Here is a 24,937-nt window from a genome sequence, read left to right as displayed (position 1 = left end):
ACTGAATCTCGCGACCTTATTCTCCTTTTGAGATTCTGCATCGTTCAAAGATTCTAAATATCATCGCCATCATTATTAATGCATTTGTATCCTATCTTGCTTCTGAAAAGCAAGGTGGAAGCGTTCATGAGGTCCCCAGGCACTCTTTTATCCAGACGTTGGCCAAACCCAGACCTGCTGCTTCGTTCCACACAGCTGGCTGCATTATACATCCTTGGATTGTGAAGTGCTCTAATAGATTTCGCTATTTCCACCGAGCAACTTGGAAATAGCGAAGATGGCATTGCTTTGTGAATTCTTTGCATCTGAAGGCAGCCCTGTTTAGGGAAGCTTTTAATGTTTAATAGACTATTGTATTTTAATATTCTGTTGGAAGCCGCCCAGAGTGGCTGGGGAAACCCAGCCAGATGGGCAGGGTATAAATTATTATTATTATTATTATTATTATTATTATTATTATTATTATTATTATTTTAAAAATTAGTGGCTTTTCCACACAGAATTCTGGGAGCTGTAGTTTGTTAAGCTGTCGTTGGTTAGAGTTGGTTAGGAGCCCCTCTTTCCCTCATAGAGGCTACAGTTCTCAGATTTCCTCTTGAAGATACATTGATTGTTAAACCACTACGGTAATTGCAGCTCTGTGAGGGGCACATGGGCCCTCCTGTATAGAAACTAGCCAACTATTATGAAGATAAAAATTACATTTTTGCTCTGTCCACTTTCTTCTCTGATTGTGTCCACCACCAGCAGAACATTGCCCAGATAGGAATGTGGCTCCTGGTCTCCCTCTCTATGCTTTCTTTCTCCCTAGATGGGTCCTGGGAGGAGATCCCAGTGTGCAACTCTTAATGAAAAGCTGGTCACCTGGGGGGAAGACCACGAAAGTTGAAGCACCCGCCTTGATTAAGCCTGAAGTTGTAGTTTTAAAAGATTATCCGTTCCTTAGAAAAATGAAATCAGTTTATTTTGGCTGCCGGCTGTTTTCATTCATAGAATATCTAGCAAAATATACAATTACTCATCAATTCAGGTTTTGTTCTGTTTTTTTTTCTTGATAAAATGTTCTCTCCCCAAGAAAGCAAACGGTGGCAGTTAAGTTGTTAATATGAACATGTGCAATCATATACATGCAGCAGGTGCACAGATATCACTATGTTTATATAGCACAGTATACCTAAGTAGGGTACAGAATGAGTTTCTTTGGGGTAATCATAAGAATAATATGCGCTTTCGAGGAAAAGTAACAGACATTTTGGGAAGCACAATTTCCGGTACCTCTGTATAGGCTGAATTCTGACTCATATAGTACAAGATCTCCAGGAGCTGTTAAAACACTGCCCAAGAAAGATCTCTGCATAGCCTTCAGACGTGGTGCCCCTGGCTTGTTCCAGAACATTTGGAATGGCGAGCCCCAGTGTTTACACACACAAATTCCTAATATCTACCAGGAGGTTGTATTATGGATTAATTGGTCCCAAGCCAAGCCTTCCTGTGTGAAGGCACTTTGAGGCTCTCTTTGAACCAACTTCTCATTACTATTCCAAATTTTTCCGTGGGGGAAATATTTCTCAACTTTTGTTTCTTGCTTTAAGAAGAATTCCCCACCCGCTTCACGTTGTACCACTGAGGGGGAAAGGAACTACGATCTGACGGCTGGAAGGGACCTACTTTTTTAAAACAAAGAAATAAAGATACAGTAAGGGAAATACTTTTATGTGCGATAGAACTGCTCCTTCTTACGCAGTGCAGTAAACCATGAAGCTCCCTCACAAGGGAGTCGGCAACAGCCACTAACTCAGAAGCTTTTAAAATAGGATCCAGCAGATTCATGGTGAAGGCTACTAGCCACAATAGCTATCTGTCTCCACGGTCTGAGGCAGTACTGCTCCTGAAAATCTGTGGCGCGGGAAACCGCAGGAGAGGAGAGCACTCTTGAACTCGGGTCCTGCCTAAGGGTTTCCCACTGTGAGAACAGGGTGCTGGACTAGTCAGGGCAGACATGGCCAAACTTTGCCCTCCAGCTTTTTTGGGACTACAACTCCCATCATCCCTAGCTAACAGGACCAACGGTCAGGGATGATGGGAATTGTAGTCCCCAAACAGCTGGAGGGCCAACTTTGGCCATGCCTGAGTTAGGCCATTGACCTGAGTCCTCACAGGCCTCTGTGTGGCCCCATCAGGCCCTCTCTATGCAGCTGCTGTGATTCTTATTAGGCCACCACTTCCCGTCTCTCTGAGACTATTTTCTTCCTCCATATACTGAAAGCAACACGTTTGTAGGCATGGTTTCTTATTCCTTCCATACGGCTCCTAAAGGCCCCTTCTGGAATATGATCCCCACTCCCCATGTCAGAGCTCGAGGGTTGAGAAGTTTTTGCATCTGACCGCATGATATACTGTAACCCGGGCCTGCTCTTTCAGTAGTAACATGTTAAGTTAACATGCTATTTTACGACTGAATCTAAGAGAGGACCAATACATCCTCACAGACACAAAGAGACACCACACCCACAATCTCAGCGGTGCAATACATAGGAGGCTTGCCTTATCGTGAGTCAGACCATTGGTCTGTCACTCAGTACTGTCAACACAGGCCAGCCGTGGCTTTCTGAGGTTTCAAGTGGGGGCTTCGACCTGGGAGCCTTTCACGAACTTCAAGTGAAGTACGGAAACTCACACGCTTATTGACATGGTTGCATTTTCTGGGTGGGTGTTGCTTCGACACAGCAGAAAGTGACAAAAGCGTAGCTGAGTGAGCTCTAGCGGTTAGCTGGCGCTGATAGCCTCTTCCCTCTTCCGTTTCTTTCATTTTTTGGCCCCCTTCCCTGGTTTTCCAACAAGCTACTCCAAAGATTAGCTCGACTGAGCCTGAAATTTATTACAACCATTAGTTTCTGCTGCTGAGCTTCTTGAAGCCCTGGCATTGATATAGCAGCCTATTCTTCATAGACCACCGCCCACACATTGCATCTCCAAGGTTTAAGCCCAGAGCTAACAAGGGATGGGATAGGGCATCAGCATTGCCTGTTTACTCGAGAGGAAGGCTCAGGCCATTATTATTACTCCCCACCCAAACGCTTCTACTAGCATAGCATCACAAACTTTCCCAGCCCCCCCACACCGATGTTACTCCTTCCTAGATATACAGCAAAAGCCCATGTTGGGGAGTTTCTACCGGAGCAAGCGTTAATAAACAGTAAGCAGCCCCAAAGACGTAACTGCGAATGTCCACCATATAAGAAGATGTCAGCATGTAGGTATTCAAGCGAGCAGAGAAGGTCCTCCTCTTCCATTTTGGTCTCAGCTGCTCCCATCTGCTAGGCGACCTTCTCCGCCCCAGTTAGCGTCGATGTCCTCCTCAGGTTCTCTTTTACTTTAATAAACTCTGGCGCGTTTTCTTCTTGCTTCTCTTGCTCCCTCTCCAACTGATGGGAGAAGAAAGGAAGGATATATACATGAATAAAACTGTGTATATGTTTGTGTGTGGAGAGGTGGGGGGAGGGGAAGGAGACCTCAGGCTGAGGTGGCGGAAATGCAACTCTCCATGTCTCTTCATCAGGCCCCCAGCACTCTCTCTGTTATTATCTGTTTAAAGATACAGCGGTACCTCAGTTTACATACACTTCAGGTTACATATGCTTCAGGTTACAGACTCCGCTAACCAAGAAATAGTGCTTCAGGTTAAGAACTTTGCTTCAGGATGAGAACAGAAATCGTGCAGCGGCGGCACGGCGGCAGCAGGAGGCCCCATTAGCTAAAGTGGTGCTTCAGGTTAAGTACAGTTTCAGGTTAAGAACGGACCTCCGGAACGAATTAAGTACTTAACCCGAGGTACCACTGTATTTTAATCCCACTCTTCATCCGAAAAAGATTTGCAGATCAGCATACCTTAAAAAGCAGAGACATCACCTTGCCAACAAAGGTCTGTACAGTTAAAGCTATGGTTTTCCCAGTAGTGATGTATGGAAGTGAGAGCTGGACCATAAAGAAGGCTGATCGCCGGAGAATGGATGCTTTTGAATTATGGTGCTGGAGGAGACTCTTGAGAGTCCCATGGACTGCAAGAAGATCAAACCTCTCCATTCTTAAGGAAATCAGCCCTGAGTGCTCACTGGAAGGACAGATCCTGATGTTGGGAAAGATGGAGGGCACAAGGAGAAGGGGACGACAGAGGACGAGATGGTTGGACAGTGTTCTCGAAGCTACCAGCATGAGTTTGACCAAACTGCGGGAGGCAGTGGAAGACAGGAGTTCCTGGCGGGCTCTGGTTCATGGGGTCACTGTACAAGCAGGCTACATTCCAGTCGGAGGTTTCTACAAACAGGAGGTTCACTGGTGGGGAGTGGGGGGTGGTTTTGCAGGGGTGGCCCTCCTTGCCACCCTATGCCAAAATAATCCCCTTCTCTGGTTTGAGAAAGGCAGGATGTAGAATGGGAAGGAAGGCTGATTAGCAGCACGAACCTCCTTGGAATGTTGCCACACTTTTAGCGGGGGAAACATAGGAAGTCTCCTTACATGGAGTCAGATTCATTGGTCCACCTTCCTTAGTACTACTGTATATGCTCACTGGCAGCCCCTCTCCAGCCTAGGGGTCAGACTAGGGTCTCTCTCTGCCCTACCTGGAGATGCCAAGGACTGACCATTCTGCAAGCAAAGCAGATGCTGTACCACTAAGGTACGGGGAGAATGCATTTTGATCTCCTCCCATTCAAAGTCCTGCTCTTGCACCATCTACACTCCCCCCCTTTTTTTCTAATGAAAGGCAGCTGCTAAAAGCTTTAAGTGGAGGGGGGGGGAAAGGGATGCTCGGATCATGTACTTTAGCATGTGTCTAGCAAATAGCTTTAATCGCAAATAAGCCAGAATAATTAGGAAATTGCTGAAATCAGGTTGAGTTGAGACAATAGTAATTAATAATCATAAGAATCAGGAGGCTTTAAAATAAAATAAAAGGAGTTAAGAACTCTTAATTAAAAGCTTGAGGAGGAGAGTATTCCGTTTAAATTGTATTTGGGTATGTTTTTTAAAAACAAAAAGCAAAAAAATAAATAAAAGAGCTTAATTACAGCAGATTTCCAGCTAAGCTCACGCTACGCGTCTTCCAAGCCATGGAACATCCACTAAGCGATGTCTGCAATTACCAGCTAGCGTGAGAGAAGGGAGCAGCCTGTGTTAATGAAAACAAGAAGGATGAACATGGCAACATGTTGATAATTGTGCCTTCAAGAGATGTGTGTGGCGCTCTGCCGAAAATTTAATTAAGATCTCTATCTGGTAAGAGTGCAACGCGCGCAATGTTTTGGTTGCCTTCCCTGTTTCGCCAGGCTGGTTTAAAAATTTTGAAATCCTGAACTGGTGTTTACAAGCTTAGAGCTCTCGGTGACTTCAAGGGGATTGAAGAGCTTGTAAGTGGTGTTAAGATCTGGGGATTAAAGCCAGGATAGAAAGCAGCTGCTCTGCTGCTGGGGCAGGAGGCTTAGGCGGCCTGGTGGCTGCAATCCCATTACGGATGGCAGAACCTGGATCGAAAGGGTTTATCCAGATCAGCAGGTGAAAGCCTGAGGCATATTCCTGCAAGTCCTGAGCAAAGGTAAATTGCACAACGTCATGTCAAGGACTGGGGTTTAGGGGTGCCCTTTGCCAATGAAGGCTGGTTTGCTCCAGTGAACGGGCCCCCTGCCACACTAACCCCAGCCTGCCTCTCTGTCAATCTTCTTACTTACAAACAAAGTAACAGGGGGCATGACCTTTCTGCTTCCTCCTGCTTAGTCTCAGCAAAGGGACCAAACTAGAATTAGCTGGGTCCGCTTGCCATTGGCTCCAACAACAAGATTTGCAAACTGGACTTCACAGGTGATAACGCTGATCTTCCCATGCCATGAAAATGTCACCTGGCAAACTCATTGGTTGTTATCCTACTGTTGGTTGGGAGTCTGGGCTGCTCCCCTTGCTTTTGCAAAAGGGGATGGCGTGCATCCCAGTACGACAACATGGCTCTGCGTGTCTTGTGTGGGCATGCATGTGAGACGGTGGCACAGTTGCACCCAATTTTGGCAACACCCACTGCTGGCCTGGGGTGCCCAGAGGGATGACTAAGGATGGATACAGCCCTCTGGTCACAAAACATTAGTCACTGATGGTTTACCTGCTCTGGTATGAAGCTTGACAGCAGCACTGCGCATGAAAACCCACAGATCCTTCCCCTAACCTACCAATGCAGAGTTGTTTGTGAAAAGACTGAAGAGCGCCATGTGATTGTTTAGAGTAAGTACAGGGTGGATTTCTCTGCACTTCTGATGCGGTTTATTGCAACAAGATTTCAGAACTGCGTCCTACCTGATCCAGCTTCTGTTGCCTCTTCAGGAGCTCTTGCTCGAAGGGAGATTTTAACTTCTTCGCCTCTTCCTCTTCTTTCCTCTGCCTGATCAGCTGGTTCCGCCGCCGATGCTCCAGAACTCGCTGCAGTTCTGGTTTGCTCTCGACTCCCAAGCCTCTGTGAAACGAGGAGGGAAAAGGGGCAGGTTAATTAAGGCTGAGCTGCCAAGTGCAAATGGTTGTATCCTGCAGGGAAACAAACAGGGCAACCCTGCTCAAAAGTAATCCCCAGAATTCAATGGTGCTTATTACAAGAAAAGTGGGCAAAGCATTGCATCCTTCTGTTGCAATCCTATACATGTCTACTGCTAAGAAGGACATCCCATTGAGTTCAATGGGACTTACTCCCAGATAGGTGTGTAAAGGACTGCCTTTTGAAAAACTACTTACCGTATTTTCCCCTCTATAACACGCAGATTTTTTCTCCTAAAAAGGAAGGGGAAATGTCTGTGCATGTTATGGAGCGAATGTGTGGTCCCTGGAGCCAAAAAATCAGACAAAAATCAAATCGCGAGTCACGGAGAAGGGAAACCTGAAAAGAGGAAGTGGCTGCTTTCCTGCATTCTGCCTCAGGGTCTTACTGCCCACCCTCCTCTGTTTCGTTGCTGTGTTTGCTCACACGGAACAAAGAGCAGGGAAAGCCCCTCCCCTCCAGGCAAGAAGAGGGGAAAGCAGAGTCGTTCCTTCTAATTCCTCTCTGTGCTCCGGTGCTGCGTCTAGGGACTAGCAGGCAACATGCAGGTGGGGGAGAGGGAGGGAGGGAGAGATAGAGAGATAGATAGATAGATAGAGAGAGAGAGAGAGAGAGAGAGAGAGAGAGAGAGAGAGAGAGAGCTGGCTGGTTTGGGTGCTTGGGTGGGGGGAAACTTTTGCCTTTCTTTCCTCCCTCCCGTTAAATCCCTCTCCTGCATTCTTAGCCAGCTGCTTCTCTGCACACCCCTCTCATGCTCCTTTTCCCTTCTTTGTTTTTCCTTCCCTCCCCACTTAAAATGTGGTTACAAAGCATAGATCCACATGGATCCTCAGGATCTTTGCATTGGGTCACCCCAAATTCACCATCAGATCACATAGCATGTCCATGGCTACAGCCTGCCCCCCAAAAATCACACACCCACTGTTGCCTGGGGCTGCAATGGTGTAAAAACGTGGTTAAAAAGCATGGATCCACATGGATCCTCAGGATCTTTGCATTGGGTCACCCCAAATTCAGCATCAGATCACATAGCATGTCCATGGCTACAGCCTGCCCCCCAAAAATCACACACCCACTGTTGCCTGGGGCTGCAATGGTGCAAAAACGTGGTTACAAAGCATAGATCCACATGGATCCTCAGGATCTTTGCATTGGGTCACCCCAAATTCACCATCAGATCACATAGCATGTCCATGGCTAGAGCCTGCCCCCCAAAAATCACGCACCCACTGCATTGGGTCACCCCAAATTCACCATCAGATCACATGTCTGTGGCCACAGCATGAAGCACAAAAATGATACATCCACTGTTTCATTCAGAATGTTTTTTCCCTTGTTTTCGTCCTCTAAAAACGATGTGCGTGTTATGGTCAGGTGCGTGTTATAGAGCAAAAAATACGGTAGGTATAATGATTATGTACAAAGCTGCCCCAGCTATGGAATCATTTCCATAAAGAGAGTCACCTGATGCCCACATTGCTGCCCTTCAGGTGCCGCACAATCATTTTTATTTACCCAGAAATTTAAGAAATCGAAGATGATGAGAGGCGACTTATCTATCTGTGTCTTAGAATTTCAACAGGTGTTGCTTAAAGGTGCCACAAAAACCTGTCCTTTTTACAATTTGGCCACCCTAAAAAAAAAGAGGGGGGAGGAATGGTAGCGGGTTAGTGGTGTGGTCAACCATGTGCTGTGCCTTCCTCTCAGCCAAGGATATGAGAGGAGGTGTCAGGTGGAGTCTTCCTGAGTAACCAATTCAGGCTGACTGGGCACAGGAACAGTTCCATTGGCCAGAAAGAAAGTGTTGGGAATTTGTGGTTGCTTGCTGGCAGGGCCGGGGGTTAAGACTGAGGGTACCATTTCCCCACCAAGTGGAATAAGCAGGAGCCCCCACCCCCAAGACAGAGGAGGGCTGGCTTGCCACTTTTTAGAGTAAGCAAGGCAATGCACATGGCCATCTAAAGGGCATTCCCCAACCCCGTAAGACTGCTAAGTTCAGAGTCTAAAAATGACCCAACTGCAGCATGGATGGGAAGGGGAAGGAGATTCTGTGATGGCCACCAGGCAAGGGCTTTTCCCACTTGCCTTGCCACACCCTCCAGCCTTCAGAACCCTCAGAGATTTCAGAAGGAGGTTGCTACCGTGACCATAACGTGAATCTGCTTTTTGATGAACTGAGTAGAAGACTATGAGTCATGGGGAGGTGGGGAGAGAGAGTGTGAGCATGTGAATTCAGCAGTGTTTAGTTTGTTTTTTGCTTGTTTGTTTGTTAATATTGTTAATACAGTGGCACCTCGGGTTACAGACGCTTCAGGTTAAAGATGCTTCAGGTTACAGACTCCGCTAACCCAGAAATAGTACCTCGGGTTAAGAACTTTACCTCAGGATGAGAACAGAAACCACATGACGGCGGCACGGCAGCAGTAGTAGGCCCCATTAGCTAAAGTGGTACCTCAGGTTAAGAACAGTTTCAGGTTAAGAACGGACCTCCAGAACGAATTAAGTTCTTAACCAGAGGTACCACTCTACTGTTTTGTGGATTGTAAGCACTTTGTGAACTTTATGACTTTTCTCGTGGTTGGGCTGTTATCTATTTTTTTAACGTTGTTTTGTTAATGTTTTATAGGAGGTGGTCACTTTATTGATGACTTGGCAATTTGTATATCATCTCTGTTGCAATTGCAATGTTCTGCTATGTTGTTATTTATCGTATGTAAGCCGCTTTGTGACTAATGAGAGTGAAAAGCGGCATAGAAATATAATAAATGAATGAATGGGAATAAGAAAGTTACAGACTCCTGGAGGTCCCACTTCATGACAATGAAAAATATTTGAGAATATTTGATCAGTGAGGCAACTTTATGTATGACAAATCACGCATCAGCGCAAAAGCTTTATCCAAAATTATTCCCCGCCCTGCTACTCTCTGTGATCAACTGGGTGTACCCTTAAAATTGTATGGAAAAAGTGTAAAAAGAAAATGTTTTAATTAAGCATAACATTTCAAAGTTTGACCAACTTAAAAAAAAATAAATCTCAGCCACTGCTTTACCATCCACCAGCAGGGGGAGTAATTCAACCAATAATCTTACATTAGAATACCTCTGGCAGTTTTTGCTGCAAATAGTTCCTGCACAAATTGATCTGCTCTTAAGTTCAGTACTGTAAGCATTGGCCATTGCCCACCATAATGACTTGAGCAAAGTTGGGTCAGGATTCAATGGCTGTTAATGTGGCATAAGAGTGCTATAACTGCATGGTGCGGATGTGTGGCCTTAGTCAGTGTGGTGTGTTTGAATGGGTTTTTTGCTCTAATGCTACTGTATACATTCTGTGATGTTTTGGTCACCCTGCTCAGATGACGTCCCTTGCAGCTTATCAGGATCTTGACCGTTTTTAACAACAACAATAAACATCAAATGAACTGGCAGAGAGCTTGGAGAACATGGTCAATCATGTCTGGACTGGAGGGACCAACGGTCTCGCTGTATAAGGCAACATCTGCACCCTATAGTTGTGCCTCCTCCCCACTCAACAACTAACCCTGGGTATTGTGGTTTCTTCCCTAGGAAGATGAGTTGACTTTTAAACACTGCAACTCTGTGAGGCAAACAGGCAAACTCCCAGCACCCTTAACAAACGACAAGATGCCAGGATTCTTCAGAGGAAGACCTGACTGGATAAAGAGGTGTGATACGGTTTTAAAAGTATAGTGTAGATGGGAGTCTTAGAGAGGCCCCCTTCTATGTCCAAGCTTGTGAAATAAATATATACAGTGGCACCTTAGTTTTCAAACGCCTTGGTACTCAAACGCCTTGGTTCTCAAACACCAAAAACCCGGAAATAAGTGTTCTGGTTTTCAAACATTTTTTGGAAGCCGAACATCCGATGCGGCTGTTGTTTCTGGGGCACCTGCACCAATCAGAAGCTGTGCCTTGGTTTTTGAACATTTCGGACGTCAAACGGACTTCCAGAACAGATTAAGTTCGGTGCTTTTGTTTTTGCTATTTATTTTGCGTTTTTGTTTTTGAGGCTTTTTCTATTTCGATTTGTTTTTGTGACTGTGTGGAACCCAGTTCAGCTACCGTTTGATTGATTGCGTGACTGTGGAAATGGATAAAAGCCCTCCATCCAAACAATGACTATCATCAGTACAGGTAAGGGGAAAAAATTGTAATTTTTATCATCTACAATACTGTCTTATTTATTTTATAATAAAGCACATTGATTATTGCTTTCATTTTATGGATCAGTGCTCTCGTTAGATAGTAAAATTCATGTTAAATTGCTGTTTTAGGGGTTGTTTTTAAAAGTCTGGAACGGATTAATCCATTTTGCATTACTTTCTATGGGAACGTGTGCCTTGGTTTAGGAACGCTTTGGTTTTGGAACGGGCTTCCGGAACGCATTAAGTTTGAGAACCAAGGTGCCACTGCACAGCTAAAAGCAAGTGCTGAGGACCCACAGAAGAGGAGAGCAAATGTTTGGTCCTAAGTAGAGGGCGCTCAGTAACCTGCCTTGGATTTTCAACCTGGAGATAGGGATCAGATCCTGGAGCAGGGGGACCAGGACTTGCACATTCCTTCAGACCTGATATGTTGCCTGCTGAGGCAACTGCAGATCTCCAAGATCTCTGCTGTATTTAGATGGGCACTAAACATGCTTCAGGCCTGAGACTGTTTTGAAGATGTTGCGACAATTAAACTGGTATTCAAACCAATACGCTTCCAGCACAGGTAGGTATTAAGATTGTGAAGATTATGAATTCTGTGCCAGATCCTAATCTTATCAGATGGAAGCAGGCAGGATACACACAGCATGGAATAAAAAGAGCTCCCAGCTCCACAGGTAAGCATGCTGGTTGTTAGCTGCTGCCATTATTATCTGGGTTTGGGGGCTGTCTTAAATCTACAGAGGAACATAGGAAGCTGCCTTAAACTGAGCCAGGCCATTGGTCCATCATCTACAGGGCTGTCTTAAGTATATGCGGTGCCGGGGTGCAAAGATCCGCCTGGTGCCCTTCCCCAGTCCCAGGCGAGCAGGAGGGAGGAGCTGGCCGGCCGCCTCAGCATCTCGCTGGCTCGGTCACCCCCAAACTCATGGTGCAGAGTTTGAGCCCACCGCGGTGCCCCAACTTTTGGGCCCTGGACTCTCAGCCTGGTGCCCCTGAGACACAGCTGTCAACCGTCCCTTATTTGGCGGGAAAGTCCCTTATCCCAACGCCATGTCCCGCTGCTGTCCCTTATTGATGATGTCCCTTAAATTTCCTGGGTTTCAAAGGAAGCAGCTCCTCTCCCTCCCTCCCTGCCGGCCAGGGAGGAGGGAGGCTCCAACTGTGTTGCTGGGCTGCGTTGCTCACCCAATAAGGAGCCTAAGAACGACTGGGGGGGGGTGGAGCTTGCATGCCTTGTGCCGATCAAATCGGCCTCGTTGCCTGGGGACTCGCCTTTGCTCAGCGCTTCCCAGCGGAGAGGTGACGGTGGTTTTCCTTGCTGCATCCCCTTTGCCGGGTTGCTGCGCTGTGGGAACCACCGCTTGAGGCTTCGTTTGGCTGCTGGCTGGGCTTTCCGCCTTTGGCTTGGAGGGGCTCAGAAGTTGAACATACCTGTTCTTGGAAAATCCCTTATTTTGGCTGCTGATCCCTTAGTTTCAAGGCTGCTGGTCCCTTATTTTCAAATCTGTAAGTTGACAGCTATGCCCTGAGAGCTCAGTGCCCGGGTGCCCAGCACCCCTAGTGCCTATGGGTAAGACGGCCCTGATCATCTAGCTCAATACTGCCTACATTGACTGGCAGAAGCTCTCCAGAGTTTTAGGCAGGAATGTCAGGGACTGAACTAGGAATCTTCTGCATTCAAAACAGACCCACTACCTCTGAGCTACAGCTCTTTTCTAGCCACCCACCACAAATGATTGTTCTTGTTCTAAGCCAGCTAGGGAGGGTGTTGTTGTTGTTTTTTGCCCTGAAAGGTTGAATACAAATTTATAAATGAACGAATGCACGAATAAATACATATGCTAATGATCCAATCTGAACAGCTCACTCCATAGCCTAACTGCCCCCTGCCTGCCCTTTTCAAACAAGATTCATGCTTCATAAAACAAACAATGCTAGCGGATGTGGCTTGGAAGCGGACAGGATATTTACCAGCTCTTCTGCTTCCTTTTATCTAGGAGGACCTTTGCAAGCAACCCTGTCTTCCTTTCATCTATAAATATATGTACCTCTTCGGAAAGTTTGGGGAAATCTCGGGCGGGAGCTGACGTTCTTCAGGCTCTATTGACGTTGCAAGAACCCAAGGCGAGATTACGAAACGTGACTTGAATTGTGCGCAGGCTTCTCCTCTGGTGTAGGAGTGCGTGTCCACTCAGGTTTTGTGATTTTAAATAATGATTTATTTATTTTTTAAAGAGAAACAAAAGAGCTGTGGACATTGTAGTGCATTGAACCAGCAGGTGAATGTTAAAAGAGTAAGGATGGATAAATTTTAAAAGGAAAGGCCCACCTGTGCTAATTGGAATAGTTATGGAGATATTCACATTGATTCCAGGGCTAGAATTCCAGAATCTGGCATGGATTATCAGAAGCTTGGCAGGTCCATCTATTTCCCCATCGTGCTCCATGACTAGCAGGGGCAGACCAGGGTCTGTGGAGGAGCCACTTGCTACCTGATCCTTTAAAGCGGGGGCGCCAGGGCATTTCTTCATATAAACATTATAAAGCACATGCCCTACTGCTCAGCTATGGTCTACTACCCTAATCACTACTGCTCAAAATGACTATACAGTGGTACCTCAGGTTACAAACGCTTCATGTTACAAATGCTTCAGGTTACAGACTCCGCTAACTTGGAAATAGTACCTCAGGTTAAGAACTTTACCTCAGGATGAGAACAGAAATTGCGATGGTGATGGTGCAGCAGCAGCGGGAGGCCCCATTAGCTAAAGTGGTACCTCAGGTTAAGAACAGTTTCAGGTTAAGAACGGACCTCCAGAATGAATTAAGTTCTTAACCAGAGGTACCACTGTATAGCTCTATTCTAGGATGGATGTGGGTGCGTGGAGGCTTCTGTGCTTAAAATGTCAGCTTTCTTTTTCATTTAACAGAGCAACTTCCTAGTACTTGTGGCTTGCGGAAAAAAGCTACAAAAGGTGCCATTTCCCAATGAGACTCAGGCTAATTGGAGGGAAGGATCTATTTGCTTCACACCAATCCCTGCCCTTTATTATGACTCCTGGCCTCTATTCTGCAATTATTTTTTTTACAAAAAAACAAGGCTCTAAGAAAGACTCTTAAAATCTATCCCCCCCCCAACCCCCAGCTCACAGGCCAAAGGCCTGACAGGAAAAAAAATCCATAGTCTGGGATGTGGGAGGACATGGCATATTCCAGTTTTCACAAGTGGAATAAACTATTCAGGTCAGCGGTACAACTGTGCATAGACACGGGACCTGCTTCTCCTTCCTAGTTCATAATTCTACTCACTTTGAGGTTAGGGTGCAGTAAACCGCTGTGCTGGATCTTTTTCCTCACCTCTTGTGATTCATAAGCAGCTCCCTGTGAAGTTCTTGATGGCTTTTCGAGGCTCTTACAGGGTTGAGCAGCTTTTTAGGTTTGATAAGGTCAGGGTTTCCGTCAATGTAATCTGGATGAGTCATGATATTCCCAATATCTGGCCTCTCTCTCTGTATTTCAGTATACATAGATGCTAGGAGAGAGGGGGAAAGAGGGGGAGTAGAGAAAGAAAGAAAAAAGGACTCTGGGTTATTATTATTATTTCTTCTTCTTCCAGATATATACTGTATATATGAATCATCTCAAGTCTGTGCCCTTCCGGATTACAAAGACTACCTGAGCAATGTCATTCCATGACAGTAAGTACAGTGGTATCTTGGGTTACAGATGCTTCAGGTTACAGACTGCTAACCCAGAAATAGTACTTCGGGTTAAGAACTTTGCTTCAGGATGACAACAGAAATCGCGCCGCAGCGGTGCGGCGGCAGCAGGAGGCCCCATTAGCTAAAGTGGTGCTTCAGGTTAAGAACAGTTTCAGGTTCAGAACGGACCTCCAGAACGAATTAAGTTCTTAACCTGAGGTACCACTGTAAGCAGTTTGCGCTGGACCTCTTACGCGGCATTTGAGCTGAGCTCTCTAAGCTTTTGGAGGACTAACTCATGTGTGTGGAGAGTTCCACACAGATCCCCATACCTCTTGAAAGAATGTGCGGGAACTCACTGAGAACGCCTCCCTTGTTCTCTTATAATGGCAATGGCATCCACCTGAGAGGTGCCAGAACTGAGTTCTGGCTGGGAAAAAAGCTCCCTCTCTCCTCTCTCTGTGTGTGTGATATATAATTGCTGTGTATCCCGGCATTGCACACATGAGCCACATTGCTCACCAACCATCCCTTCGCATAGAGCTCCACCCCCCACCCCCCATACAAGGGTATGGGAATCCTGATTGGTCCAGGATTCCCCCTTGCATGGAAGAGATTTATCCGTGGCTACTAGCCATGATGGCTATGTTCCACTGTCAGAGGTAACGTGCTTCCGAAGGCCACTGTACTGGGCCCCATATCCCTAGAGCTGGTTGGCAATGTGGGTGCTGCGGGAGTGGGTCTGGCAGGCTCAGCGCCACTCCCTTCCTCAATGCATGAGTGGTGGTCCTTTGAGTGACCCTCCAGCAAGGTAGGCAACGACATGGTACCCTGCAAATGACGGGGCTACAACTCCTAGGGCTGCCATCTTTCAAAAAGTAAAAAACCAGGACACCCTGAAAGTTGTCGAGCTCTTCATTAGTAAGACCCCAGAGTTCTTGAGCTTAAAACACCCCAAAATTGTTGAGCTTTCCGGAAATTCACCCTGGATGTCACTTCCGCCTTAGAAATCCCGGTAATGTCTGGAAAAATCCGGATGCATGGCAGCCCCAACGACTCCCATCATCCTTGACCATTGGGCCATGCTGCCTAAAATATTCAGCTCGAACTCCATTTCCCCCCACCTTTCTGCCCCATTCCCCCACTTCTGTGAATGTCTACGCCCTGCATGCCATAGTGATATTGCCGGGTATGCTTGTACCAAACGTTGGAAATGTCAGAGTGAGATCAGAGAAGAAGAAGCAGGGCAGCGTTAAGTGAATTACGACCTGATAAAACCCATATAGGTAAAAAAACAGAATTCAGAGTGTTGAAGCGGCTTCCTGCTACATCACATGCTAACTGGGCTAGCGTCCCACCGGGGTGGGGCAGGGGGGGTCAAGGGAAGGGGAGAAAAACAGATCACAACTGATTACATCAGCATAATTGGGGCGAAAAGTTCAATGCTGCAATTAAACGCTGCAGGGTAGCGGATCCAGCCGCTCCGTGCACCAAATTGTTTTGCAGCAGTCGCAAACCCCATTCGGCTAGCAGGGAAAGAGAGGCTGGCTAGTTTTGTCTAGCTCGGCCACAGTTGTTGGGACACAGACCTGCAGCTCACCCTGGCCTCTTACGAAACAAGAAACATCTGCTGTACTCAGGAAAGTGCAGCTCCACATCTAGGAATGATCCTTGTTGGAACAGCTCCTTCCTTTGTACAACTTTTTCAGAAACAGTGTGTGTGGTTTTTGAATGCTTCTTCCACAGCTTTGGAAGCAAGAATCTTGGGGTGCTTCCAGAATCCAGACTGTCACTATTTTCTGGTGGGGTTCAGTCACATGCCAGCAAATTTGGGTTGACTGGGAGGTTTTGCCCAGCAAACTAATTTCCCCAAAAGGCTGGGTTTTGTTTCATTTTTGCAATAAGCAAAGCGATGGGGAAATGAACTTGCTTTGGTGCAGCGATGTCTAACATCCCCAGCAAGTCAGAATGGATACTCACTGAATAGCCAACTTCATCTGAACTCCCTGCCAAAACAGTTCAGGATGAATGGTCAATGAACAGGTCACCTGGAAGCTTCCTTGCAGGCTATATGGCGATACTACAAGCCAGGTAGTGGAGGGAGAGCTGTGGGGCCAGGACATAGGAGATCCTTGAACGAGACCGGTCCTGAAAGACCTACATTGGCTCCCAGTATGTTTCTGAGCACAATTCAAAATGTTGGTGCTGACCTTTAAAGCCCTAAACCAGGCTTCCTCAAACTCGGCCCTTCAGATGTTTTGAGACTACAATTCCCATCACCCCTGACCACTGGTCCTGCTAGCTAGGGATCATGGGAGTTGTAGGCCAAAAAAACATCTGGAGGGCCGAGTTTGAGGAAGCCTGCCCTAAACGGCCTCAGCCCAGTATACCTGAAGGAGTGTCTCCATCGCCATTGTTCTGCCCAGGCACTGAGATCCAGTGCCAAGGGCCTTCTGGCAGTTCCCTCACTGTGAGAAGCGAAGTTACCGGGAACGAGGCAGAGGACTTACTTGGTGGTGGCACCCGCCCTGTGGAACGCCCTCCCATCAGATGTCAAGGAAATAAACAACTACCTGACTTTTAGAAGACATCTGAAGGCAACCTTGTTTAGGGAAGTTTTTAATGCTTGATGTTTTATCATGTTTTTAATATTCTGTTGGGAGCCTCCCAGAGTGACCGGGGAAACCCAGCCAGATGGGTGGGGTATAAATAATAAATTATTATTATTAATGAGACTTTGCTTTCTGCATTACGTTGCTATCTCCAGCCTGAGTTTCTCATCTGTAAGATGGCCATAAGATTGACCTACCCCACAAGTTTTGATAATGATAGCAAAATGACTACCAAGTTGCCAGCAATGGTCCTGGATGGTTAGAGTGTGGTGCTGATAATGTCAAGGTCACTGGTTCAATTCCCCATAAAGGACAGCTGCATATTCCTGCATTCCAGAGGTTTGGCCTAGATGATCCTCAGAGTCCCTTCCAACTATGATTCTAAGGGAAGGATGTTTCCATCACGGGTGCAGTGAGATCAAGCGGCTCAGTCCCACTTTCTTCCCTCAGAGGATTTTGTTGGGAGCTGCTACAAAACCAGGGAAGAACCTAGAGCCTGTTCGTTGCCAGATCGATACAGTGGTACCTCGGGTTACAGACACTTCAGGTTAGCTGAAGTGGTGCCTCAGGTTAAGAACAGTTTCAGGTTCAGAACAGACCTCCAGAATGAATTAAGTTCTTAACCCGAGGTACCACTGTATGTGGTTAAAACATTTATATCCCACCTTTGTTCCAAGGAAAAGGTGACAAACATGGTCAGAGCATCAGCAAAAGGTCCCAGGTCTAGTCCTTGGCATCTCCAGGTAGGGTTTGGAGAAACACCTGTCTGAAACCCTGCAGAGCCTCTGCCAGCCAGTGTAGACAATACTGGGGTAGGTGGACTCAGCATAAGGCAGAGTCTGACTCAGCATAAGGCAGCTCCCTATGTTCCTAAGTCTCTCCCCCTCACTTTCATCCTCATGCCCACCCTGAGGTAGATTGGGTTGAGATGTGTGATAGGCCCAAAGTCTCTCAGTGAGCTTCATGGCTGAGTAGGGATCTGGACCAAGTTTCTGCCAGTCAGAGTCTGATGTACTAATCACTACACCACACTGCCTCTCTGATTTATGAAAGTCCCTTTACCACATAAAATGCTCTTGCTGAAGTCATACATTGGCTTTGATATCCAATGGTTGTTGACTCCCCCCAAAACCTCTCCACTTGTCACATTGAAATGAATTTTTTGAAATGTTGGAGGCAGCAGAAGAAAGAAACAACCTTGAAAACCTATTTAATTTGCCCTCTAAAGTAAAGGAAAATGAGAAGCTGGAGAGCCTTTTGTTTTGCGATCCCTCGGCCTTTGTGACAAACAAGTGTTCCCACTTGGATATTTGAGTGTAAAATGAGAGGAGCAGGGAGACGCCAGTTCCTGGGCAATCTGTCAGGAGAAAGGAACAGCCTCTGGTTGTTATTCATCCCTCTCACTCTTACGTAACCCCTGAGCTCCTCACTGAAGAGGACTGGACTTTGTTCTCGCAAAGAGAGGCTGAATTAATTTGCCGACATCCCAGAATGTTCGAAACCAAAGAAATCGATGGCAATGAGTAGACAGGAAGGTATCTCCAGACTGGGGTCGGGAGCTCCTCTTTGCTCTGGCCAAAATCGGAAACAAAAAGCTTGTTCACACATTACACTGAACGCAGGCACAAGCCGTCTCTACACATGTCCAAGGGCTTGTGTGAAAGAGTGCGCACTTTTCAACACTTGCTGAAAGCCACTCCTATGCTCTTTGCATGCTGCTTTGACAGATGGTTGGCAAATCTCCTTGCTCTATGGTTCGTAAGTGCCTGAAAACCAAGGCACTGCCAGACACTTGGGGAGAGCCGAACAAGGGGCTTTGATAGGACAAACCACCTGCCAATATCGTGATGACATCAAGTGATTGACAGGTGGATTGTCCTGCCCATTTGCCAGAACTGGCCTATGGGGGGGGGGGGCAGATAAGGATCAGGCTTGCTGGACTAAAGAAGTTTCCCACCCCGGCCTATGAGAATAATAGTGGCTTTTGTCTTGTGCAGCAGTACCAGGGCTGGCTCAAGACATTTTGCCGCCTGTGGCAAAAGGCAAGATGGCGCCCTTCCTCCTATTCCATGTACAGAAGCTGACTGGACGGCCGGTTGAATCTTATTTCAATGCTGGTAACAGGACAGCATATCTTCCACCATACCTGAGGGCAGCAGGCTGGCTTAGAGGGTGCAGACAGTCTGCGTGGAAAACACAGACCTGTCCCCCAACACCCTCAACACTGCCCTGCTCCCCAACACCTGCTGCCTGAGGTGGCCACCTCATCCTGCCCGATAGTAGGGCCGGGACTGAGCAGCATGCAGAGCACAATGCACTTGCAAACATTACCAGGTGCCTGGCTTGACGGAGATCAGAATCTTGACCCGGAGACAGCTCAGAAGGATTGCCAGAAAGATTGTATGGATCAGTGCAGAGCACAGAGTGACTGAAGCATGAACATACTTCAACAAGCCGAGTGAGTTTCAGACAAATATTTACAAAAAGGAGAGGTATAGCAGGTTTTTGCTGGACCTCACCTTGCAGAAACATGAACTCCGTAAGGAAGGTTCTCTCTGGAAACAAAGGGAACAGTTTCTGAAAATTGACGTGGCAAAGCTAACAGGACACATAGTACTCAATAACTAGGATCTTGGCATTTTTTTGTAGTCATCAACATTTTGAATCTTACACCTGGATCCGGAACTTCCTCTTGATAGCTTCTGCCCTTAACCACAAGGCAACATCATTAGGCCATGGAGTAGTGGGGCACTTCGAAGTGCAGAAGCTCATTATGACGCCCCCAAGGAGAGTCCAGAAATGCCGCCAACTCTGTAGGTCTACTGTATGTATATGTACACACATACACCAAAGAGCAGCAGTACACAATACTACCCCATTTATTAGGATCAGCGTGGCTGTAATCCTATGCACAACTCCCTTGAAGTCAGCTTCATTGATTTCAGTGAAGGTTCAGCTTGCAAACATACTGAGCTTCAGCACACGACCTTTGGGCTGATAAAATGCAACGTTTAGCTTTAGAATGCAAATGATCTTGCAAAGAAACAGCTAGCATGAAGTAGGAACGCCCAACAAAGAAAAGGGAAGCTGCGTCCAATCTCTGCTTGATTATTTTCCTCTTTCTCTGATTTCCCCTCTTCTGATCACTTACCGACAAACTTGAAAACCTCGTTGTTCCCTCGTTCACTATTGCTTTTCAAAAGGAGCAACGTTATTCCTGCTACAGCACTTTTCAACGTACAAAGCATTCTGTAGTTTTGGGTGGAATCTAAACACACGTTGAAAACATTGTGAATTTTTTTTTAAAAATTGTTTTGAAAAATTCATTGAATTTGCTATAGCTCACATTCGCCATCTGGTGTCACAATTGTATATTGCACTTTACGACCCATTCAAAACGTTTCATTTGCAGCTGTATGGCCGAGTCCCTTATTTCCTAATATAACAGCCCTACCATCCTTTTCACCAATGAATGTTAAGTCCAATAACAGATCTATCAATGATCATGGTCTCTTGGACCAAGATGGCAGCAACACCTTCTTGTTACACACCTGTCTCATAAGAGCAAAATCAGGGCAGCTGGCGATGCTGATCTCTATGCTGAGAGATAGCCAAACCCATTGCAGTTCAAACTAGTCTTAAGACCACATCTGACAGAATTAGATTAGTCACACTGGCAATCATTTACAATCTGTTTGGGGTATTTGGTAATGTTTTAGACTCCATGGCAACTGGAGGAGAAGCGGGGGTGGGGTGGGAAGCATTTTAAAATGTGAACGATCTCTGCTAGGGAAGGAATATCTGACAAGGAGGGTCAGACTAATACAGATTGATGCAGGTCAATACAGGGGCAGGTGATCTTTCAGGTAATCTGGTCCCAAAGCTGTTCAGGGCCTTTTATTTGTTAGCAACAAGGCCCGGAACATGGCCCAATAGCTGATTGGCAGCCAATGCAGTTCTCTCAGCACATGTGCACATCCAAGTGTTCTGGTCAAGAACCACTCAGTGTGGTAGGTCTTTGGGGAAATCCAACCTGTGCTGAGTTTTCAGCAAAATCAGGCAAGGCAGTTGCACACTGCCCTGAGTCAAATTCAACCTCTGCATGCTGCTACACACATATTTATATAGGTAAAAAAGGTAAAGGATGCCTGGATGGTTAAGTCCAGTCAAAGGCAACTAAGGGGTTGCAGCGCTCATCTTGCTTTTCAGGCCGAGGGAACCGGCGTTTGTCCACAGACAGCTTTCCGGGTCATGTGGCCAGCAGGACTAAACCGCTTCTGGCACAATGGAACACCGTGACAGAAACCAGAGCGCACAGAAACGCCGCTTAGCATCCCGCCACAGTGGTACCTGTGTATCTACTTGCACTGGTGTGCTTTCAAACTGCTAGGTTGGCAGGAGCTGGCACAGAGCAATGGGAGCTCAGTCCATCGTGGGGATTTGAACTGCTGACCTTCCGATCAGCAAGCCTAAGAGGCTCAGTGGTTTAGACCACAGTGCCACCCGCGTCCCTACATATTTATATACTGAGGCATTAGAAGGGTTGTGCTCAAACCCAACCCATGTGTGATGATGTCACAGCAACTGCTTCTCCACAGTTGTGAGGAACAGCCCAGGATACTATGCTGCTGATGGCGGACTGACAGCAGATAATTCAATTAAAAAAAAAATTAGAACCCATTTTTTTCCAGCCTTCTAAAAAGAAGCATCACGCTAAAAAGGCCACTTCCATGTTTTGTGGCAAGATAAAAATAGGCTGCATAAAGAAGCATTGTCATTTGCTTAAAGCTGTTGCCTATTAATTCTATTAAGTGAGCGTAAGTTCTTGTGCTTTGACAGAGAGGATGAAAAATGTTCCCTAAGCAAATTTTCTACATCATTCTTTTTTAAAGAAATAAATACAAATTTTATTAAATTTTCTGTTTTACAATTTCAGATAAAATTTTTACATACTTAAAATATCAATGACCTCCCTTCTTCTCTTTCCATGGTTCATTTTGCATATCTTATATCCCTGCATATTTTACAAAAACTATACCAATTGGTTTTCCATTATTACACCCATGAAAACTTATTTACACTGTTGAATTTATCTTAATGCTGCCAGCATTTTCAGCTGAACACAATTATTTCCCATGTATTCAACAAACTTTTTCCAATCCTCTTTAAACGTATGCTCTTCATGTTCTCTTATTCTATATGTTTAAGCCTACAAGTTGTGCGTATTCTGTCAACTTGAAGTTGCCATTCTTTAGTTGGGACCTCGCTCATTTTCCATTTGGGGGCTACTGAAACACGGGCCGCAGTTGTTGCATACATAAATAACCTTTCCTGATACCTGGGAATTTAATTCTTGATCTCCTAAATCTTTCATAGCCATCATTAGATGTTTTTTATCTAAGCTAAAAGACCACTTCTTTAAATCTTTCTTAATTAGGAGGACGATCAATTCCTCTGATACTTTCAGCTATTAAACCATACCGCCTACAGCTCTGCTAATATCTTTAGAAATGTGTTGCTGACCAGGATTTTGCACTGTGGTACGAAGGTGGCTTCAACACTAACCTTTTCTCTGGAAATGCTATACTTACTCAACTTTTTTTACCGAGAATCCAGAACACACCATGGCTGTCAAATTGCATTTCCACTGCTTTAGGAGCATAGGATGCCTGTCTTATGTCATACTGCCGTTTTCACCATTACATCCGTTGTCTCTCATGCTGACATTTTTTAGGGAAGACTTTTCTTTAGTTAAAAGCTTGGTTTCTGCTCCTTTAATTGTTTCCTGTTCAGCATAGCTGGGCGTTAAGTGACTAATTGCTCCTTAATGAGGCAGGTTCTGTTCACTGCACGGAGAAGCTTTAACTGCTGGCTTTCTTTTATTACATTTTGTTTTCTTTCTTTTGTAGCAAAATTATATTGTTTTAGCTACCTAAGAAAAGGGGAAAATGGAAGATGATGTAGTCAAAGCTCTACCGCAGTGGAGGAGCTTATTAATTAAGAGGTACTTAATCATTATTCCTCACAGTCATACTGAACAGGAAGCAACAGAATGGCAAGAAGCTACAAAGAGGAAGCTATTAATTAATTTTTCAGGGGACCTTGGCTGAACAGAGCTTATTTGTGACTGAACAGTACTGAAGGGTTTTGGCCACAGCGTAGGGTGTTGCTGGGTAACTCAACGCTATATGCTGTGTTGCCTGAAGCCACTATTTTAAATTAGCGCTAAACTAAAGTAATTGGACAGTGTTTATTTTTTTTATGCCTTCAGGAAGGTGAAGCAAAGTAGCCCTCAAAGGCGAAATTCTAACGTTGGAGGGAGTGAATTACCATATTGGTGAGAGTGGATTTACCACATCAGATGAAGCAACAGACTATTTCACAGTTGTTCTTACTTAAAAAAAAGCTGCAACCAAAATAAGTAGCCAGGGCTGTGGTACTCCTCATTGCCTAGTGCAAACAGTGCTATGATAGAGCATCTTCCCCATTATTTGTAAGAAGAGAAAGAAAGGGAAAAGGACTGCCCCCGCTGAGAGGCGATACACCACCACAGGACAAAAATCAAGACCATTTTATTTGATTTAACTTAAATTGGAAGTCGGTCCCCTTAATATCTGGTTGCACAACTTTGTCAATGAACTTCTTGAATGCAGTCCGTTAATTTTTAGTTTATTTCCATGTCTCCAGTAGTCCCTGTCCCTCCACTGATATCCTGTATACTAGGGATGGGGAACCGTCATCCCACAGGCTGGTCCTGACCCAAGAATAGGTCCAATTTTGCCCGCAAGGCCATCTCCCCCAAACCTCACCCACCTGCCCGCCAGCTGACATCACTGGTCAGTTTATGGGTGGGAGGTCAGGCTTTAGTCCTGCATTAGCTGCATACCATGTTCCAGGCAGGAAACAGCCAAGGCGGCAGAATTTTACCCCTGCTCATCGGCGTTAAAGCTCTTTGCAAAAGCACTCTTTGAAACAGTTCTGCTTTAAGCAAGTGGGTAGGTGGGTGACAAGAGAGGAGAAAGGAGCCTTCTCTCCCCCACCATCAGTACCTGCCTGCTCTCTTAAAGGAGAAGCCTGGGGCTGTTTCAAATACCATTTTTGCTAAGGCCTTTAAGACAACTCCCCATGCTCCTGTTTCAGTCTCTGGAGGCTGAAAAGGGCGTGCGGATGCTGTCGTAAAGCCCTTTGCAATAGTGCTTTCTGAAACAGCCGCCCCAGTTCTCCTTTAACAGCAAACTGAAGCTCTCAGGTTACTTTCCAGAGAAAGGGGCATTACTTCAAGTACAGAGACAATATACGTCCCTGAGAAGTGAGACTTGGAATCTTTTCTCCTTGACTAACACAGTTGGTGTTTCCAAGAAGCTGACATTACAGTGGGCCATTAAACAAAAGTAGCATTTTGCCTGCCAAAGTACAGATATTAAATACAAAAGGGTTTCCATGCCAACTTGAACTCTCCCTCCTCCTTTTCAAGGTTTCGGTGACCAAATCTGATATTTTCCGAACTCTGTCAAAAAAGCCTTGTCCAAATAAAATGGATTTTAGAAATAATGCCTTAAAGAGAGAGAGAGAGAGAGAGAGAGAGAGAGAGAGAGAGAATGAAGGACAGTGCCTCTCCTCCTCTTGAAAAGCAGGAATACCAAGCACTGTGGAGATTTTGAAGGTGGTAGAAGAATATCCCTATTTTACAAGTCTGCTGAAGCCCAACTCAGTTACAGTACAATCGGGAATGGCTGACTTACAGCACGATCCTAACTAACCATGTATACTTAGAAGTAAACCCCATTGAATTCAATGAAACTTACTCCTAATTGGTTTAATTATCAGCTCAGTCTCACACTCCATGGTATGGGTAGATCAGGATCTACTGACTGATCTCTAA

General features: G+C 45.7%; 1 protein-coding gene across 4 annotated transcripts in view; it reads right to left on the bottom strand.

Moving 5' to 3' along the window:
- Positions 1-938: 938 nt before the first annotated feature.
- FAM107A (family with sequence similarity 107 member A) overlaps positions 939-24,937 on the bottom strand; it is a 66,995-nt gene continuing 42,996 nt past the window's right edge. For 2 of the 4 annotated variants that reach the window (XM_028719588.2, XM_028719585.2), the window contains 3 exons: positions 14,100-14,274; positions 6,337-6,493; positions 939-3,425 (listed from right to left, as the gene is read on the bottom strand). In XM_028719588.2, the coding sequence (XP_028575421.1) occupies positions 3,318-3,425; positions 6,337-6,493; positions 14,100-14,269 (435 nt within the window). In that variant the 5' untranslated portion in view covers positions 14,270-14,274 and the 3' untranslated portion in view covers positions 939-3,317. Of the gene's footprint in view, positions 3,426-6,336; positions 6,494-14,099; positions 14,275-19,574; positions 19,770-22,646; positions 22,988-24,937 lie in introns of those variants that run through there. The other 2 variants (XM_028719589.2, XM_028719587.2) reach the window with 2 other exon arrangements.

The sequence above is a fragment of the Podarcis muralis genome, chromosome 2 (genome assembly GCF_964188315.1).
Source record: "Podarcis muralis chromosome 2, rPodMur119.hap1.1, whole genome shotgun sequence".
In the NCBI taxonomy this organism is placed as follows: Eukaryota; Metazoa; Chordata; class Lepidosauria; order Squamata; family Lacertidae; genus Podarcis; species Podarcis muralis.
The sequence above is the reverse complement of the archived record's forward strand: the minus strand, read 5'-3'. Positions and strand labels throughout refer to the sequence as shown.